Below are 21600 nucleotides of genomic sequence, written 5' to 3'. Positions count from 1 at the left end.
GAATCAACTTCTGCTGCCTTGGCTAGTTTCCATTGTTGATATCTTTGCCACAAGTCATGTAGCTGTGAGTAGAAAATTATTGGAAGTTAATGGTAGAAAAGTAAAAGGAAGGATGGTGTTATTCACCTCCTCCCCAGGGCTCCCAGGAGAAATCAGGGCATCCCATCAGCCCATGGACTGAAGTCCAGGAGTTCCAGGGGAGAGTAAACATGCATGTGTCCATTGGTCCCTAGGGGAGCAGAAGATGCCTGGAGAAGTATGCGACTCAAGAAGGCAAATGTGAAATCATCTGTTTTCTTGGCACATTAAAGGGAGTGCCCCTCAGGAAGCAAAGAAAGATAATCCTTTAGGTATAGAGTGGTTGGAAAGCCAAGCTCCATAACAAAAAGTATGATTATTGTATAATTGCAAGAGATACCATATTTTTAGTCAAACTACAGAGAGAAAAATTGAAAGACAGTGTTCTCCTCTATCAAACTTTTTAAAAAGTTACTTGTCTTAAAGAATAAAAAAAAATTTCAAATTCAAGTGATTTATGTAAGAAAGGAAGCATGCAAATCTGGAATAATATATTTAGGAAGTTTCAAGTTCTAGATTTGATTGATTTTTTAAATTGATCCAATGGATTTCTCAGAAATCTATGATATTGCTGTAATGGAACAACTTCCTTCAGATTTTTCGCCTTCTCTGTATACCCCATAAAGAAATAACCCCCTTCTCCCACGGCTTGTGCCCTCTTCTCCTGCTTTTTTCTTCCACACAGATCTCCATCTGACCTACAGTATATTTCCTTCATAATGGTGATTTATCTGTTTATTTCTCCCAGGATGCTGGCTCTCAGCATTCTAGAATGCTGAATCCCTAACACTGGAATTGTGGTTGGCATAGAGAAGGCAACTAACAAATATGTGTTGAATGAATAAATGAGCCAGAATCCCTTTGTAAATAATTTCTTCTGGAGACATTCGAGTTTCAAAGCAGCTCAGGTTTCTGTCAGGCATTCTACATAATGAGAGAGGCTGTCTCCTTTGGTGTTGGCACTACACAAAGCATCATGTACATTGGCCCCAGAGATTAAATAAAAGGTGTGATGTTATGAGACGATACTGACAATTAGAAGGAAGAAAAGTAAGTTTTCAGAGTAAAATGGTGTTTGCAAATTTTAACCTTCTGGCTGAGCAGTTTCAGTGGGGGGAAAAAAATACCCTACTGGGAAGGCAGGAAAGGCAAAACATATTCTGTAGCTTCATTAATTATACCAGAAACATCAAGTTGCTCCTGGGACGATGTCTACAGATGCAGTCCTGACGGGGAATATTACATGGCTCAGGCATCAAAATCCCTAAAGAAAATTAGTGGGTAGGAGTGCACAGAGAGGCGGAAATTGAATATGTTTTAAACATAACTGCACAAAGTTTAATGCAGTATAAGATATGTAGATTGGCTTATAATATAAAATCTATATTCACTCTTAGTAAAAGCCTCCCTGAAAGTCACTGTCATTTACTGAATGTTTTTGAGAGTTATAGAATCTCCTGAATTGGTGATTTTTAAAACTGAATATGGCTGCATTTGGGGAAAGATATTTTAAAGATATTTTGCAAATCATTACTATTTATTTATCCATATTCATCCATCCATCCATATACTGAGAAATGAAGTATGTAAACTCACAGATCACCAACAGTATACCAGAATGAGAACTCTTGCTAGGCGAGTATAACGCTGCCACACTGAATGTTTCATAAAACTGAAGTCTCCCCAAACGTCTGAGGTATCCTCTAGAAGCAAATGGATGACTTGGTTCTCAAAGAGGGAAAATAGAGTAGGTCTGTAACACAGGCTTGGAGAGTAGTTTCTAAAGACCTCACACTGTTAAAACTGGTTGGCACTTCATTCATTCCTTTGTAAGAAGTAAGACTGCTATCATGTAAACGTTGGAAATAAGCCTCTACCATAAATAACTAAAAAATTAGAGGTCAGTTCATTATTTCTGGTGTAGCTCAGGGAACTGTCAGACCACCGAGGGTTAAAAATTTATAGATCATAATGATGATTGGCTTGGCCCTATAGCTGTGATCCTTGACACAAGAAGTTCTATAAGGGCACAGATATGACATATGACTTAAAAGTATTCTTTGATTCATATTCTTAACCCTTGAAGGGAAGGTATGAAAGGTAAGGATCATCATTTCTATCCTGTGAACTGTAAACATGAAAAAAGAGAGCCCTTCTTTTGATATGTTCATTTCAGTGCTCTGGATTTCATGGCAATTGGACTATTCCAGAGAAAGTCTCAAAGTGGAGTCCAGTGTTCCCAGAAATTGATGACTTCTGGTTTGATAGATCTTGCTCTATTCAAGTTATTTACGCATGTATCTGAAAGGCCTGCTATGCTAGTAAATTAGCAAGTGCTTAATGGAGATGCTCCATCTAATTTATTATTCTAGTCCATAACTGAATAAGTGTTATTTATTGTCATTATTTGAAATTTTTGTTTCAAAATGGTTTCATTTCTTCTCATATTCTTTGAGCAGCTACTATGTGCATGGTGGTGGGCTAGGGGGTAGGTAGGTTAAAAGAAGTTAATAAGGTGCTAAGAATGTCTGCTCTCAAGAAGAGGGTTGAAAAGGAGATGGGGTCAGAAGTAGTTTGGGATGAGGCTAAGAGAGACGGCGTAGGGACAAGGTGTTTAAGTGAAGTAAAAAGTGGTGTCACCTATATTTTCTTCTGCAAAGAAATTATATCAAATGCCTGATGTCTAATGAGAAATCTCCATAATTCTTAGTAGGGGCCATTATTTGGAAGCATTTGAATTACACTTCTACTTGGCAGCTGAATTATTTTTAGATGTAATTTTAACACGTGTTAAATATGACAACAACTCAATCTCTTGCAGAGATCAGTACAATGTCACAAGGTTTCAGAGTGAGATGACAAAGGCCAGAAGTTTCTATCCACCATACCTTCGCCACTTCTTCTTGGAAAGCCACGAGATTCAAATGGGAGATGTTAACCAAGTCAGGCCCATACACCACGGTTATCATACGATGCTCCAGGCGCCCGATGTTCCCCACATCCAAAAGTTCACGTAACTTGGGGTCCTGGATAATAAACATTGAAAAAAGTTAGTCTATAACTAGAGATTCCAATACGGTAGCATAGTTTCAAAAGTATTAGACTCAGAATGCCTTCAAAACAAAATTGCCTTTTATTCTTACTAAAAAACAGTATGATTGAAGTTCCAAACTCCATCATGGCCCAGAGAGGTCAAGCAACTTGCTGAAAGGTTGTGGAGAGAGAATTTCTTACTCAAGATTTATGGTCCTCATGGCATTACATGATGTGAAATGAATGAGACGGAGAAAGACAAATATTGCAGGTAGAATCTAAAAAAAGCTGAACTCAGAGAAACAAGAGAGTAGAGTGGTGGATACCAGGGGCAGGGAGTGTGGGGAAAATGAAGAGATTTTGTTCAAAGACTACACACTTCCAGATACAAGATGGATATGTTGTAAGCACCTAAGGTACAGCATGGGAATTAGGGTTAATAATATTGTATTATATACTAGAAAGATGCTAACAGTGTAGATCTTAAGTGTTCTCACCACAAAAAAGAAACGGTATTATATGATGTGAGGGGGGTGTTGGCTAATGCTGTGGTGGCAATCATCTTGTAATATGTGTGTGCAACAAATCATCATGTTGTACATCTTAAGCTTACACAATGTTATATGATAATTATACCTCAATAAACCTGGAAAAAATAAGAATTATGGTCCTTAGTCAATAGTTCTTTCTGTCATACATCTTTTAGTAGCATATTTTTATGTGCCATAATTCTCCCTTTATTCCCTCCAATCACCCCACAAGTCACATATTGAAATACACAGTGTCATCTCTGTCCTCAATTCATGACACATAAAGACGAAGAAGGTGATTCTTGTAGAAACAGAACATGGTGATGCTATCCAGGGCTGAGGCAGAAACATGGCTGGGAGTCACACCTTGGACCTTCTCCAACACGGATTTCCATTGTAAAGAAATAGGCTGTTAGACTGGGCAAAATGGTGGCACCTGTCATCAATATGTTCATTTCAATTCCATCCTCAGAACATACTGGGATTTGGACATTGAGAACTTCTGCAGTCTTTTCAGAGCAAGTTCCCTTCTTTGAGATACCGTAAGTGAGGATCCCTTGGATATCTAGTCCTGCCAAAATATGGAGGCTTCCGAACTTCCCAAATTAAAAGTAAGACCTAAAATAGGATTCATTCACCTTGGCTGATTTCATTTTCCTCTCATAGGAAATGAGAGGTCCATGCAGAAAATTAACATCAAATCAATCACTTAGCAAATCTGCAGCCAGCTTCTGAGCAAGGAATAAATTTCTATTCTTATTTATTTAGCTAAATGCTGGGCCAACAGGACCTGGTTAATTTTGATCTCCTTTTTAAGGTTTTTATTTATAGCATCCTTTCAAAGAAAAAGTGGACTAAAAAAAAAAAGAAGAAGAAGAAAGAAAATAAACAAAACCTTTCCAGCTAAATTATTTCATTCAGTACCATTAATCCTCTCTCAGTTAATAAAACTTTCTCCTCTGTTAGACTATGTAAAGAGGAACATTTTCAGGTAAGTTATGAAGAGAGAAAAATCCATCTCAAAGGTGTGCCGACTATAACTGAAACTTCAACTATGCTCACAGGTTGGGAACTTATAAAGTACATCAGCCTGTCTAGAAAGACCAAATGCTATCACAAGAACATCAATTTGCATGACCTAGAAAAGGAGAGGAATAGAGGAAAAATTTTATTAAGTAAACAATAACAAAAAAGGGAAATTTTGAGCATTCTAGTGTTAATGAAAGAGTAGAGGAAAAGGTTCAGGAAGAATGGACTTTTTGTAAAGGCTAATAAAGAATGATTTTAGCTGTTCTATAATATGGTTAATTGCATCCTGATTTTTAATTTTTTTAATTTATTTTTAAATGCAAGTATAACTAACATACAGTATTATATTAGTTTTAGGTGTACAATATAATGATGAAACAGTTCTGTACATTTCTTAGTGTTCGTTATAATTGTACTTAATCCCCTTCACTTATTTCACTCATCAACCTATCCACCTTCCTCCCGGCTACCACCAGCTTGTTCTCTGTATTTCAAAGTCTGGTTTTTTGTTTGTTTGTTTGTTTGTCACTTTTTTTTTTGCTTTGTTAATTTGCATCATAGTTTTTGAACACATTTGAAGCAAAAGTTAGAAAAGAAAATGATCAGTATTTAAAATTTTTTTTTGTATACTTGGAAGAGAAAGGTAATTATCAGAAACCATCTGAAACTTAAGATTATAAATCACAAGTTTTGAATCAATGATCACAGAGTCTATCTGTGATATTGTGATTTGTAAGAAAAATAAATTTGGTCATTCAGATGACCAAAATATATTTTTCGTATGTATTTGGTCTTCATCTGAGGTTCCTGGCTCACAGTCCCTAAAACCAGACCATTTTCTGATCAGTCTGTATTACTTTACTAATTCTCATGTCTTTTTAAAACACTTTTATACACTAATTACATAGTGATTGATTAAAGACTGCCGTGTCTCAAAACTGCATGGACGAGGGGTGGGGGTCAGGGGGTTCCCATGAGTTGTGCTTGAGCTATAGGAATGCAAGGCAGGTAGAGAGTACCTGGAGAAGGTGCCAGAATAGAAAATAATTCTGGGCCTGCTTGGGTATACTAGACAGTTAAGCGTCTGTCTTCTAAACTTCTGTCTTCAGCTCAGGCCATGATCCCAGGGTCCTGGGATCAAGCCCCACATCAGGCTCCCTACTCAGCGGGGATTCTGCCTCTCCCTTATGCTCTCTCTCTCTCTCTTTCAAATAAATAATAAATAAATAAATAAATATATTTTTAAGAAAATAATTCTGGAAAAAGACAATATTGTTAGGTATGATCAACAGGATTTTTTTTTTTAAGATTTTATTTATTTATTTATTTGACAGAGATCACAAGCAGTCAGAGAGGTAGGCAGAGAGAGAGGGGGGGAAGCAGGCTCCCTGCTGAGCAGAGAGCCCGATGTGGGGCTCGATCCCAGGACCCTGGGATTATGACCTGAGCTGAAGGCAGAGGCTTTAACCCACTGAGCCACCCAGGCGCCCCTCAAAAGGAATTTCTAAGATGATCAAATCTTTGCAACATCTCTGTAAACATTTTCCCACTAATGGCTGTTCATATATAATTGTAAAAACAGTGGATTTTTATGTAATTAGAACTGTGGAATGCAGTATTTGGAGGTAATGTCAGGGATTGGGAGGATAAGGCAGACTAGCAAAATGTTGGTGCTGATGATTGAATCTGAGGAACAGGTATCTGAGAAACCATTCTGTAAATCTCTCTATATCTGAGACAGTTGTACAATAAATAATAAAAAGGAATATTGAGCATGAACTGCAGACATAATAATATTTTAGAAATAATTTTTCAATAGAAACCACAATATTTTAAAATTATGTAATTCTGGAAGTAAATAGAGAAATTGTTCAAAGTATATAATAAATGATTTCCTTACTAATGTCCTTTTTTGGTAATTGATTATATGAATTTTTATTCTTACCATTAATCATTTTATTTGTCTTTACAACTATATCTTTTCTTTATATTTCTTTTTTTTTTATCAACATCAAACTTGGGTTATGTTAGCCTTCTCTCCCTTAAGAAATGACTTGACTTTTCTTTTTACCTATACTCTGAGTTTTCTCATTTTGAACTCAATATCCCAAGGTGACAGGGTGGCTTCAAACCTTGGTCTCATTATTGAACATGTTGATATATGAAGGGTATAGTGAAAAAGTTATTTGTCCTTTCAAGTTCCAAAAGTTGCCCTGAGTTGTTTTCAGCAGAGGAGACCCTCAGAGAATAGGTAAAGAGGGAATTATCTGGAAGGATAAAAAACAGAGGCACAAAAGTGTTTGGAGGACCTTATAGATAGAAGGAATTTAATGGAAACATCTGAAAAAATGGTTGTTTCTGGGGTACATCAGTCTCAGGTCTGGAGATGTGAGTGGCTGCATTTCAAAAAGAAAGAAGAAAATTAAAATCGTAACAATAACAAAAGCCTACAATTTGCATGAAAATCACCCCCTCCTAAAAATCTATTCTACAGAGGACTTTATGTCGAGATTTTCTTTCTTTCTATCCTTCTCTATTTCTTTCTTTCTTCCTTCCTTTCTTCCAGAGAGAGGGAGGGGCACAGAGAGAGAGAGAGAGAGAGAGAGAGAGAGAGGGCACACACGCACGCACACACACGCGCATGAGCAGGGGAGAATCCCAAGCAGGGCTCAATCTCAGGCCCTGAGATCATGACCAGAGTCAGATCCTCAACCAACTGAGCCACCCAGGTGCCCTGTCTGAGATTTTCTTATTGATTGAAGCTCCTGACCAGTTTTCAGAGAGGTGTTTACCTACTTGGGTTACTGCCAGACTCAAACCCATTTCTTGGTTGCTGCTGTTGATATATATTCCTTGAAATTTTTAAAAAGGTTTTATTTATTTATTTGACAGAAAGAGAGAGAGAGAGAGACACAACTAGGGGAAGCAGCAAGCAGAGGGAGAGGGAGAAGCAGGGAGCCTGAAGCTGGGCTGGATCTCAGGACTCTGGGATCATAACCTGAGACAAAGGCAGACACCTCATAACTGAGCCACCCAGCCTCCCCCCTTGAAATTTTTATGAAGAAAACAAGCTATCTCTACAATTCTGTAAAAATGTTCAATTTCTCTGTTGAAGAACGCTAAAGAATATAGCTCAAAAAAAAAAAAATAAGAGGAGAGATGAACTTGGAATTTGTATTTTCACTAAACTGTCACTCAAGGTCTGCTTTCTCCGAGAATATCCTAGATATGTCTCCACGGTGAGAATTAACTAGACCAGCCACGAATTTTGGCAGCTATAATTTAACTGCACTGTGCAAGTTAAGTCCTAGAACACTTCCATTCCCCTAAGAGTTACAAAATGGAGACACACTGAATAAGCTCACTTTCGTTCAATCAGGATTCATGATTTAATTACTTCATTTCTGTTACAAAGAAAGTTGCTTAAGTTACTAATTCTCGTTTCCAGGTAATAACCCACTGAAGAAATTAAAGACCATTCTATACCTGAGACATAAGGTATTACTTTAATTGTATCATTCAAAGTATTAGAAATTAATGAAAGGGATAAACACAAGCTAAAGGATGATTTTTCAAAGAGTTAAAAAAGTCATTTTAACCATTATTCTTTAATATGACTTTTAAAGAAAAGCTATTTTATTTCTATATTTGATATCCACAAGATAAAATACCTTTTAAAGACCTGTACATTTCATTTTTTTAAAACATTTTATTTATTTATTTGACAGGAAGAGATCACAAGTAGGCAGAGAGGCAGGCAGAGAGAGAGAGAGAGAGGGGGAAGCAGGCTCCCCGTTGATCAGGGAGCCTGATGTGGGGCTCGATCCCAGGACCCTGGGATCATGACCTGAGACAAAGGCAGAGGCTAACCCACTGAGCCACCCAGGCACCTCTACATTTCATTTTTTACACCAGAAAAATTTTGGTGTAGAAAATAAACCAAGGGTGCCTGGGTGGCTCAGTGAGTTAAGCCTCTGCCTTTGGCTCAGGTCATGGTCTCAGGATCCTGGGATTGAGCCCCTCATCCGGCTCTTTGCTCAGCAGGGAGCCTGCTTCCCCCTCTCTTGCTGCCTGCCTCTCTACCTACTTGTGATCTCTCTCTGTCCGTCAAATGAATGAATAAAATTTAAAAAAAAAGAAAGAAAGAAAAGAAACCTTACTCATCCTCATGAAATATACCTTTATTGGATTTTAGGTTTATGGAACAATTTGTATATTAGGTTAATTTTATTCTCAGCATCTAATGCAATATTTTCAACCTGAATTACAGTTATATGGATGTAACTTTATCTTTCATGTAATGGATTAGGTATATGAAAGTCTTTCCTTTAACACTCAGTAAAACAGAAATAACGTGACACATTCCTTGTTATACTTAGGCGACCTTAGAAAAGTAAGGCTAAACTTTTTAGATATAAAGCTACCTTTTCTTTGAAGACAGACCAAATTCTTTTTAGCTTTATTCATATTTTGTTGTAAAGGAAAGATATTAACTTATATCCAGGAGGTTTCTCCATGAAGCTCTTGAATTTAATATTTGCTTCTCAAAAAATAAGGGAAAAAGATAGATTAGCAAATTCCCTTGGAATCAATACTTATTCTTGCACTTTTTATTTTAAAAGTTTTTCTTTCCTAGATATTTGAAAATGACATGTCTGATAAAGGGTTAGTATCTAAAATATAAAAAGTACTTACAAAACTCAGCATTCCACAAATGAAATGGACAGAAGATATGAATAGATATTTTTCCAAAGAAGACACACAGATAGCCAATGGACATGTGAAGAGATGCTCAATATCACTCATCATCACAGAAATTCAAATCAAAACTACAAGGATATATTACCTCACACCCATCAGAAAGACTAAAATTAACAACATAAGAAACAACTGGTGTTGGCAAAGATGAGGAGAAAAGGGAACACCTTTACATTGCTGGTGGGAATGAAAACTGGTACAGGCATTCTGGAAAACAGTATGGAAGTTCCTCAAAAAGTTAAAAGTAAAACTACTCTATGATCTAGCAATCACACTACTAGATATTTCCCTAAGAAATTAAAAAAATACTAATTCAAAGTGATATATGCACCCTAATGTTTATAGCAGGATTGTTTACAATAGTCAAATTATGGACACAACCCAAATGCCTATCAATTGATGAATGGATAAAGAAGATGTGGTATAAACATACCTAATGGAATATTACTTGACCATAAAAAAGAATGAAATCTTGACATTCACAATAGCATGAACAGAGCTAGAGAGTATAATGCTAAATGAAATAAGTCAGTTAGAAAATGACAAATGCCATATAACTTCAATCATACGTAGGGTTTAAGAAACAAAACAAATGATCAAAGGAGGAAAAAAGAGAGAGGCAAACCAAGAAGTAGATTCTGAACAATAGAGAACAAACTGATGGTTACCAGAGGGGAGGTGAGGGCCAAATGGGTTGAACAGGTGATTAAGGACAGCACTTGGCATGACGAGCCCTGGGGGAAGTGCTAAATCACTATATTGCACACCTGAAACTAATATTACACTGCATGTTAACTAAGTGCAATTTAAATAAAAACTTAAAAAAATAAAATAAAAGTTTCTCTCTCCTTTTAATGAGTGTGATGAGGAATGCCATTCTCTTCAGGATGTACTAGTAACTTAGGCAGCAGACACAGCCAGCAAGCCTTGTGAGATAAAACACTATCCTCTTGCATGGACCACAACTCTGAAATACGGTGCCGTGAACATTCTCTTATGCAGAAAAGAAGACTTGGAGGATGTTGTTTAGGCATTTTTTCCTGTAAGTGAAAGGTGAGGGAGGCTTGAATATTTTTCAGCTTTTCCCTTAGATGGAGGGAGCAAGGGGAAAACACACTGACTATGACAAATAAAATGACCATGGGCAAATACTAGAAAGAAAACAAAGAACAGATTGAGAACTGTCCTTCAGATTTCACAGTGGTATTGTCATAAGATCATTTATGTTTGTTTTGGAGAGCGTGGTGATGAATGTGTAAAGAGAGCCTCCACTCCACTCATGGGGAGGCTCAGTGTACAAATGAATAGACTGCTGGAAAAAAGAAAATAGAATTGGCCTGCCTATGGATCGCCACCCAAAATAAAGTAGTTCGAAGATGCCAGCCATGAATTGATTGAGCTAAAATTAATGTGCTTTTCAAATCTAAAACTAAAAAAAAAAAAAAAAAAAGAAAGAGAGAGAGAGTTTGGAAAAAAAATAAAGGTAACCATCCCCCAAAATATTCCCTTGAATATGGACATAACCATGTGGCTGAAAGTTTGATTATCCTTGGGAATGGCCACAGAGACAAGATAAAATTCAAGGAGAATGTTCAAGTAGCATTCTAGTGATTAAAAATTCAAGGGTTTGATGTTTTTCTCCTCTCCATAAAAAAAGCTCAGAGTGTGGTTTCATGTATTTTCAGAAGCTAGAAAGAAAAGAAAGAGAAAGAGGATGTTGGAGGCAGTCAGGGGGCTGACACGCAGAAATAGCAGAAAAGGGGAATTAAAATAAAGTGCCAGGGCGCCTGGGTAAAAGTGAGTTAGTCCCAGAATGTGGAGATGTTCAAGGGACATTTGCCAGAGTGGGACAAACACTGTCTGTTTCAAGAAGTTGTATTACTGAGCCGGGTTGCAATACACCTGCTTGGTTAATAGGATGTTTGTCTCGATGTTCCAGAAGCCGACTTGAGTGAACAATCTGGACCAGGTAAATTAATCTGGAGGTGGTAACAGGAAGGGCAATGAGGGAGTAGGAACGTGAGATAAGAGGAGAGAAAGCCAATAAACAGTGTGTTAATGGGAGGTTTACCACTTTGAGCACCTGAGGCTCAATCCATCCAGGGCCACTCCAAGAGACTGTGAAGAACACACCTGAGAATGTTCTCCAAGGAGCCTGGAAACTAGAATATTGATCTGTTAAATCCCATCTATCATTGACGGAGAGTGTCTCCTGGGGTGCTAACTCCCTTGCATTATGGCCAGAAAGCTTTCTCAGGACTAAATGGGAATCCTGAGGGAGGTGGGAAACCACCTCAGTGCCCTGATGATGTCGTTACACTGTTGAAGTAGTGATTGGATGAAATAAGAAAATTTCATCCTGGAGCACCTGGGTGGCTCAGTGGGTTAAGCCTCTGCCTTCGGCTCAGGTCATGATCTCAGGGTCCTGGGATTAAGCCCCATATCAGGATCTCTGCTCAGTGGGGAGACTGCTTCCCTTCCTCTCTCTCTGCCTGCCCCTCTGCCTACTTGTGATCTCTGTCTCTCAAATAAATAAATAAAATCTTAAAAAAAAAAAAAAGAAAATTTCATCTTGATTTTGATTAATCTTCATCTATTCTTTGGGATCTGCTTTTGAAGGAATTTCATCCAGGCAAATAGACAAATTCCCAATTGCTCAGTTCTCTATAAAAATAATAAATATAATGGCAATAGTTTTTTCTAATTAGTAACTTAGTCATGTGTTAAGCACCCACTCTCGCTGTTCTGTGTTTTCTCCTTCATTTAATCCTAAATTAACACTGAAAGACAGCTATTTTTCCCCCCAATTTGCAGACGGGAACTCTGAGGTTTAGAAGGGTAATTTGTCCAGTTTTATAAAATGGGGGGGAAGGGAGATTCGATTCCAAGTACATCTGATTGTAAAATCTCAGCTTTCTGCATATCATCTCGTGTTAAAAAGTGTAGTCAACTGGATGGAGTTTATATAAAAATAGTGCAAATAGCTCACGTGGCAGAATAAACCTCAGTAAATCCCCATCCAGTCAAGCCATCTCCTGTAGAGATATTTTAGACCGTTCATAAAAATACAAAATAACCCAAAAATGAAATGAAAATAGGAAAGCAATAGGGTCTAATGACATCACTTGTCTTCCTGGGAAAAAATGGAAGCTGAACGGCCAAGTTCATTCATCGTTTGAATAATCATCCTTCCTGAAAGTTAAAGTGCATGAAATACAGAGCAGGTGTCTTTCTTTCTTTCTTTCTTTTGAATAAAAAGTCAGTGGGAATTGTTAGCTTCTTCCTCCGAATCTAGTTAGTATTTGTCAAACTTAAACATTCTAAAGTATAGAGAGCTTGTCACTCATGTTTCAAACTACCCATCATCTCTGACACATGCCTCCACCTAACCGTCAGCAAAATTTATATGCACAGTCACTGCACTCCAGTGCCTAAAGATCCGTGTGCCCCGAGGGGTCATGGTGCACGGAAAGCAGGCCATTGGACATCATCTGTCCCTTCCCTTTTAATCCCCTCACTGAGATGGTGAAACACGTTGTATTTTCCTTCAACTTTCGGGAAAGGGTTTGTGCTTCTAAATAAGGCTCCATATCGCTGTGTCCAAGTTTTGGAAGAATAAAGAGGCTTATTTGTTAAAAGAATGCAGATACATTTATTAAGTTCTCCCTGGTCTGTGCATCTTTTATAGGTGAGATTGTTTTTCCCCGGATTTTGTGGTGATGTCTGCCTCCTCACATGGTACTTGATATATGGTGCCCCTTAAGTGGTACCAAATGGGCTTCTGGAATCTCAGAACATAAGTTTAAATCAAGCACCCAAAAAAAAAAAAAAAAAAAAAAAATGCCCAGGCACCTGGGTGGCTCAGTGAGTTAAGGCTCTGCCTTCGGCTCAGGTCATGATCTCAGGGTCCTGGGATCAAGTCCCACATTGGGCTCTCTGCTCGGCAGGGAGCCTGCTTCCCCCTCCCTCTGCCTGCCTCTCTGCCTACTTGTGATCTCTCTGTCAAATAAATAAATAAAATCAAAAAAAAAAAAAAAAAGGCCCAACAATTCCTTAATAGGGACAAACAGAAACAATGCTCCCTTTGCAGTTTCTGGAAAATCCAAGCGTACCCTAAAGACTTTCAACACTTGGAAGGAGACAGTAGAAATTATATATGAAGGCCTGTTTGACTTTGAGTTTTAGTTCTGCCATTTAAAAGCAATGCCGCCTCTTGATGTTTCCTTAACCCTTCCATGCCTCAGTTTGTTCATCTGTGGGATAAGGATACTAATAGTGTTCTCTTAAAAAAAAAAAAAAAGTTTTATTTTTATTTATTTGAGAGACAGAGAATGGGAGAGAGAGCACGAGAGGGGGAAGGGTCAGAGGGAGAAGCAGACTCCCCGCTGAGCAGGGAGCCCGATGTGGGACTCGATCCCGAGTATCCAGGATCATGACCTGAGCCGAAGGGAGTCACTTAACCAAATGAGCCACCCAGGCACCCTAGTAGTGTCCTCTTGAACTAAAAGTCTGTTCTGGGACTAAATGATTAATTATATGTTAAGTGCTCAGGGCAGCGTATAACTAGATTTGACTACTTGAAAAATAAATCAGTAGCTTGAAAATGAAAGACGGTATAGGTGTACCTACTGAATAATTTCGTACAAGCATCAGAACATTTTACTATATATATTTACATATATGTTTATTTACGTTATGACTTATCGAAGAAGACGTATATGTGTATTTAACATTTATACTTGTGTGGCTTGCGTATATTTGGCTGACTATATTCTAAACACATGCATTTTAATTTTTTAATTTAATTTACTCTTCCATGGGGAGCATAATTCAAAGAGCGCTAGAAGACAAGTCATTTCTAGAACTTTTGTGTGTCTGGTTCCTACATTTAACTAGCTCTGACAATGAGGCAACTTGGTTTATGCTGCTTCAGAGGGGCTTCCACGTAATATGGGTGATAGTCATGTTCACCTTAAAGCATGAGAGCGGTAACCCAAATAACATCTCCAAACTGTAGCGCGCTGCGCGGACAGAACGAACTCCTATATTCTGTGGTGACTGGCGTGATTAACTTACCTTAAGTGCGACATGAAAAGTAGCAGTGAACAAGTATGAGCTCTATATCTTCTCCTTATTGCAATTATCAAGGGTCGTAGGGGTTTAAAGGAGAGAAATTTTCCTTTCAGTTCACTACAAATAACTGAGGGAGTCTGAAGTAAATGGGTAATATATCTGTGAGTGTCTAAATACAGATGTGAATTTGTGTTTGCTAAAGGCTTTAAAAATATTTCAAGATAAAATAGGATTTGATTTTCAGATTGACCTCCCTGTTTTATTTACATCTCTTTTCCTTCCCATGACTCTAGATAAATGAGTTAACTATATTCCATAATGTGCAAAGATCAATAATGTAATTATTCCTTCAGAAACACAGGGATATAAAGCTCTTTACCATTCGAAGTCTGGAGGAGGTTTCAAGTCTACTTTATAAGAAATAACTAGTAGCATCTAAATAAGCCCCGTTTTAAATATGCCTTTTTTTTTTTTAAAGATTTTATTTATTTATTTGACAGAGAGAGATCACAAGTAGGCAGAGAGGCAGGCAGAGAGAGAGAAGAGGAAGCAGGCTCCCCACCAAGGAGAGAGCCCGATGCGGGGCTCAATCCCAGGAGCCTGGGATCATGACCTGAGCCAAAGGCAGAGGCTTTAACCCTCTGAGCCACCCAGGCGCCCCTAAATATGCCTTTTTATGTGTGCATTTCTCTTTGGAAGTAAGAAAGTGTCTTCTAAAATTCTTCACTATCCATCCATCAAGATCATCCAACATTATACAGGAAGACCAAAATTGTCATTTCTAAGACCTCAACTTTCCATGAGAAAAAATTACCTTGAGAATTTCACAAATGTGGTCTATTTTGGTAAAATTAGGCAGGCTAATTAGATCTCCATGCCATTAACACCATCAGTGAAATTTTGTTAGTGCAACTCTAAACAGGTATGAAAAAGGAATTCAGTGAGTTCAAAGTGCTCTTAATTTTACAAAAACTGTGCAAAAATGCATAAGTATTCCCAGGACATTATTAGCCATTTCTTTGCATTTTCACTTGTCAACCTACACTAGTTTTTACACAATTGTTTTTGTCACTGCTCTCAAATATCACTTAGCATCTTTTCACCTGTTTCCCTCCTTCTCTCTTCTCAGTCATCTTTTCTCTCCCCTAACAAAGTTTCCCTTAGGGAAATTTTGTAAATTTTTTGAACCCAGCAAATCAAAAGTTTTTATATCAACCTACGAAGACAACATTTAATGAATGGCGTGTTTCAGACTGAATTGTAATGTTGCCTCGTTTCCTATCATGAGAACGCAAATCATGCTATCATCAAGGACTAACTCAAATTATCCCACTCCTTGAGTTCTCTAATTCATAAGAATATTTGCTTTATGATCAAAACAAACACTGTCTTAGATACTCAAGAAACAGAACAGTATATGAAGTGGGAGTAAGAGGATTTCATATACTTTTCCTTTTTTCTCTTCAGTGATTCCCATTCAATACAGCTTAGAAGATACTGGAGGATTGTTTCACAGTTTCATTTCTATTCATTTATTTATGTATTTTATTTTTTTTTAAAGATTTTATTTATTTATTTGACAGAGAGATCACAAGTGGGCAGAGAGGCAGGCAGAGAGAGAGGGGGAAGCAGGCTCCCTGCTGAGCAGATAGTCTGATGTGGGACTTGATCCCAAGACCCTGAGATCATGACCTGAGCCAAAGGTAGAGGCTTAACCCACTGAGCCACCCAGGTGCCCCTGTTTCATTTCTAATTAGAGATTCCCTAACTTTATTAGGTAATTTCAAAAATTAAGTACAAAAAAATGGATTGCATTGAACTGTGAATAGAGTGTCTCTCATGGTTTGCTGCTACACGTTTAAGGCTTTCAACAGAAAAAAGAAAAAATCCACAAAAACCCAAACCACAAAGAAACAAATAATAAGAACAAAACCATAGCCTTGATTTGCAGCATTTACTGATTTTCATGCTGTAAATACTCGTACCATAGCCAGCTTCAAGTTATTCAATGGCATCACTGAATTAGAAAGTGCAAAGAGATGTGTCGTATATGCTATTATACAGCATTCCACCCTACAGATACAAGAGGTATAAACAGCCTCAAGAACATAGATAGTGGTAAAATATAATAACATATTTAGAAAGTGACAAGTTCTGAATACTTACTGCCTTAATTTTGAGATACAATTTTAGTTGCAAATTTGTATTATTTGATTTATAATAATGGCTGTGTTTAAAAACCAGTAGCATATGTACCAAAAATGTAGCAATTGATTATCACCAGTTGGAAGGACCTGGCTCCAGCACATCACTGGTCGTGTCCAGAGGTGGTCTGTAAAAGTTAAAACTTAGAAGAGAGGGGCGCCTGGGTGGCTCAGTCAATTAACCCACTGCCATTGGCTTAGGTCATGATCCCAGGCTTCTGGGATGGAAACTTGTGTTGGGCTCCCCATTCAGCAGAGAGTTTTCTTCTCCCTTTTCCTGGTCCCTGCTCCTGCTCTCTCTTCTCTCTCTCTCTCTCGTGTGCACTCTTTCTCTCTCTAATAAGTAAATAAAATATTAAAAAAAAAAACTTAGAAGAGAGACTGCTATGGTACTGGGAAAAGGGGAAACGTGTCCATTTGAACAGCATGGCCCCAAATCTCTACAGGCATTAATTTTTCCATTTTATTTATTTTTAAATAATCTTTTAATAATTTATTTTATTTAGTTATTTGACAGACAGAGAGAGATCACAAGCAGGCATAGAGGCAGGCAGAGAGAGAGGGGGAGGTGAGCAGGCTCCCTGCTGAGCAGAGAGCCTGATGCAGGACTTGATCCCAAGACCCTGAGATTGTGACCTGAGCCGAAGGCCGAGGCTTAACCCACTGAGCCACCCAGGTGCCCCAATTTTTCCATTTTAGGTACCTTTGGTTTTTCTTTATCCTGGCAGAAGCTTGCTTCCCAATTGCTTTATTGTCACTGATCTCTCTTCTCAGGCCTGATCTGAGATGTGAAAGAGGTTCCCAACTCAGGGTATTTTAAGAAAAGTCCTGTTGGGAAGCTCTCAGCTTCCTGAACTTTGTAATAATAGGGGTGGGTCCTGGACTATCACCTTCAAATACAAGATAGTCCAACTCAAAGGGAAGTGTAATAAGGGCATTTTACTTCAAGGTAAAATGACTTGCATGGCTTTCTCCTTCTTAGAGAATCTGTTGCTCTAGGGTCACTTTGCTATTGCCTGATATTCCTCCAAAGGTTTCTTTGGGGAAGAACATTCAGAGTTTTCCTAGTGTTTGTGGGGATCTGCCTTCATGCTTTTTATTTTTTCAGTGAACAAATGTTTATGAAGCATCTACTATTTACTGGCATTGTGATAGTTGATGAAGCTACATCGATAAATAAAACAGATATTGTAAACCTTCATCGTGTTTACAATCAGGTAAGGAAACAAAGCATTAATCAAAGAATCTGTAAATAAATGTAACAGAGCTTTAGAAGGACCTAATATAATTAATGGAATAAGGGGAGCTTCCCTAAAAAAGTATTAGATGAACTGAAATGTTGAAAAATGGAGAAGAGTCTTAATCATGTGAAAGAGGGGTAAGACGCACTTCAGACAGGGAAATAGCATATGCAAATGCCCGGTGGTAGGAGGAAGAGCAGCAAAGTTCAAAGTGAGTAAAGAGCCTGGGTGTAATGAACCCGAGAGATAGATAGGGGACCAGACTATGTAAGGAAATGTGGTCTGTCCTTGTTAAGGAGTTCTAAACCCTTGAGCCAGAGAGGAATAGCTTAAAGCAGGGTAATTGCAGGATGTCATTTCTTAGAATGTGGAGAAAGATTGATAGGGAGGCACCTGCAGCATTTCAGGAGGGAAGGGCTGGTAGTTGAGTGGTGCAGCTAGACAGAGTTGAAAAGGTGAAATCAGCTTGAAGTGCTATGAGACCGTGTATTGGGGATGAAGAGATGGAGGTATCAGTAATAGCTCCCAGATTCTGAACAACCAAGACAATGGTGCAGTCAGGAGAAATGGACATGTCTGAAGGAGGGACAGTTTTAGGGGGAATAGATGAAATGATAATGCATTTGGGTTTTAATCCACTAATTCTGAGGTGCCTCTGAGACTATTCTTGCTCTTGATCATAAAGCTGATTGCAAAGGTCTTATCTACCAGGGAATGGCCACAGAAAACAAAGCCTCTATTTCAGTTTTATTCTGGACAGGACACTAAATACAGTGAAAACCACTTGCAGAGCAAGATGTCAAGTAGATTTGTTACACTTTCTCCTCTTCCATGGATTTTAGGTCATTGTTCTTTAATCCCTTATGTATTTTGTGTGTGTGTGTGTGTGTGTGTGTTCCCATGTTAAAGTCATTTTATATTTATCAAAGTGTAGCCAAAGGAAGCCAAACGAAGTATATACATTTAAAGAACAGCCTTTGAAGGGACTTAATGAGAAGTGACACATTTTGGATAAGTTTCCATGGAAGACAGACATTAACACAGATTTCTGTGTACTGTTATAGTCAGTAGTGGAAAGGGGCACTTGAGTTATAAAAGCACTTTATCAAAAGCATTGATTTCTAAGTCTATTCTCTTTTATGAGGGTGGTTTTGAATAGTGATTTAGAACCAAAAAAAAATGCATCATCAAATTGTGATCTATGAGAAGCTTCTCTACATATAACAAAAGAACTATGAATCATTGCTTTCTTTATGAATTTAACTTCCCCAAATCCAAGAGATTGCAAAATTCTCAAGTATTTTAGTAGTGTTTTCAGGCCAACATGTAAAACAAAAATCACTTAAACACGTGGAATGGATTAAATATTATATGCAGCTTTCCAAAGTGATGTTTATGAGGAATTTTAAAGAATAAGGTATAATGCTTATGGCATAATATTAGCTGTAAAAGCAATACTGAACCCTTGTACAAGTGGTGTTAATTCTGTGAAACTAAGTATAGACAGCAAAGTCTTCAAAGAAATAAAACTATCAGGGCTTATTTCTATATGGTGGAATGATAGGTGATTTTTTTTTTCAGATAAAAGAAACTTTTGACTATGAACATACTACATACTCATAAAAAATTCAGGTCATTTAGAAAAGTATAACAAAATGAAATTAACCCTGAATTCCACCAGCCAGAAGCAACCACCGAAAACATGTTGGAGAACACTTTTCCAGACCAGCATTGTCTCATAGAACTTTCTATGGTAATGGAACTGTTCAATATTTATGCTGTTCAATATGATAACCATTATTGCATGTATATACTGAACATTTGAAATGTGGCTCGTGCAGCTGAGGAACTGAATTTTTCATCTACTTAAACTTAAATTTAAATAGCTACATGAGGTCAGTGGCGAGTTAAGTTCTAAACATTTTTAGTGTTTAGACAGAGTAGTTCGAAGCATTTATCTATACCCGCACACACATTTTTACATAAATAGGTTCAAGCCACATATTTATTTATAACTTGCACACTTACCAATAATTTGACAAAATGTTTATAAACACAGGCATACATTTCTCTTTTGATTCTACAATATTCCATTGTAGGAATTTATTTAACACATCATTATATAATATAGTTAATATACCTCTCATCATTGCTCAGATATTATTTTTATAAGCAATGCTTCAATGATCAGCTTTGTGAGCATATTATCATGTAGTTCCATATACTTGACTGATGATCTACTTGGGATAAATTTCCAGGCTTGGAATTGCAGGGTCAATGATAATGAGTGGTACGTATTGTCCGATGTTCACTAAAAATGCTTTACTAGTTTATAGCCCCACAAAGAGTGTATAAGAACACAAATATAACACTTTTTTCAACTTTGGCAGTCTGTCATTTTTAATAGTTTAATAAATAATTAATATTTTTAATTATTAAAAATAACATTTTATCATTTTCATTTGTTTTTTAAAAATTACTAATGGTAAGCATCTTTTCTTGTTTATTGGCATTTGCATGTCTTTTATAGTATAAACTATTTGTTCATCTTCCTATTCTATTAGGATATTTCTCTTTGTCTTATTGTTGTATAAAAACACTTCGTCTTTATTGATGCTTTGCCTAGTAAATATCTTGTGGTATTTTCTCCAAATGTATCAGCTGCTTTAGCGTTTGTCATGATGTATTTTTTCCCCTCAGGAAATTCAAAATTTTTTGATATTCAAATCTGTCAATATTTTAAATTATTTTTCTGATTTATTGTCATGTATCTGACATTAGAAAAATGTATTTATACCTTTTTTATAAGACTGTATTTCTGTCTTCCTCCTTTATGTACTTTGCAAATAGTTATAAAGACTATGTACAATTTTTTAAAAAAGATTTTATTTATTTATTTGACAGAGAGAGAGAGAGAGCACAATCAGGAGGAGGGGAAGAGGGAGGGAGAGAAGCAGTCTCCCCATTGAGCAGGAGACCCATGTGGGACTCCATCCCAGGACCCTGGGATCATGACCTGAGCCGAAGGCAGACACTTAACGGACTGAGCCACCCAGGTGCCCCAAGACCATTCACTCTTACTACACTGTTATAATATGGAGATAAACATAAAGACGTACTTTTAAAAATAACTAAGACTCAAATTTGCTTTTAAATGCGAGTGCTAATAGTTTCTTTACAGTCTACAGGTAAGTATTAACAAATGCTTGACATCATGAGAGAATCTTCTATTGAGTGAAGGTTATCTACCAACACAGAAAGGAGATAGCCACTAGCTCATGTTCTGAATTTCCCCTTGTGAGATTATTACAGCACTCCCAGGTATGCTTAATGGGTACAGCTAATGTCCCTGAAGTCAGTATCCAAATGTACACTGTTAAATTTATTACTCTTAGAAGACCTGAATCAGCTCTGCAATAATCCTATTCTAACACCTGAAGAAAAATGCCGTAATTAATGGTGGTCATTGGTATCTCTTGACATGATTGCTGCTGTGGCTATGTGTATGGCACATAGCTCTATAATGCATAGAGCTGTAGGGAAGTTAAAAATTCAACATAGTGTTGGACAGTACTGGACATTCCTTGAAGAGCCTTTAAATGTCTTCTTTCTTTTATTTTTATTTATTTATTATTTTTATTTTACTTCAGTTAT

At 37.3% G+C, this 21600-nt stretch overlaps 1 protein-coding gene across 1 annotated transcript in view; it reads right to left on the bottom strand.

Moving 5' to 3' along the window:
• The window catches only part of LOC111141432 (phospholipase C beta 1), a 671787-nt gene that overhangs the window by 232468 nt on the left and 417719 nt on the right, over window positions 1-21600 (bottom strand). Inside the window, exon 4 of the mRNA XM_022493977.1 lies at window positions 2967-3104. Within this exon, the coding sequence (XP_022349685.1) occupies window positions 2967-3104 (138 nt within the window). The remainder of the gene's footprint in view (window positions 1-2966; window positions 3105-21600) is intronic.

This window comes from Enhydra lutris, unplaced genomic scaffold (genome assembly GCF_002288905.1).
Source record: "Enhydra lutris kenyoni isolate GAN:26980312 unplaced genomic scaffold, ASM228890v2 scaffoldscaffold6, whole genome shotgun sequence".
Classification (NCBI taxonomy): domain Eukaryota; kingdom Metazoa; phylum Chordata; class Mammalia; order Carnivora; family Mustelidae; genus Enhydra; species Enhydra lutris.
This window is presented reverse-complemented; position numbering and strand designations above follow the sequence as displayed.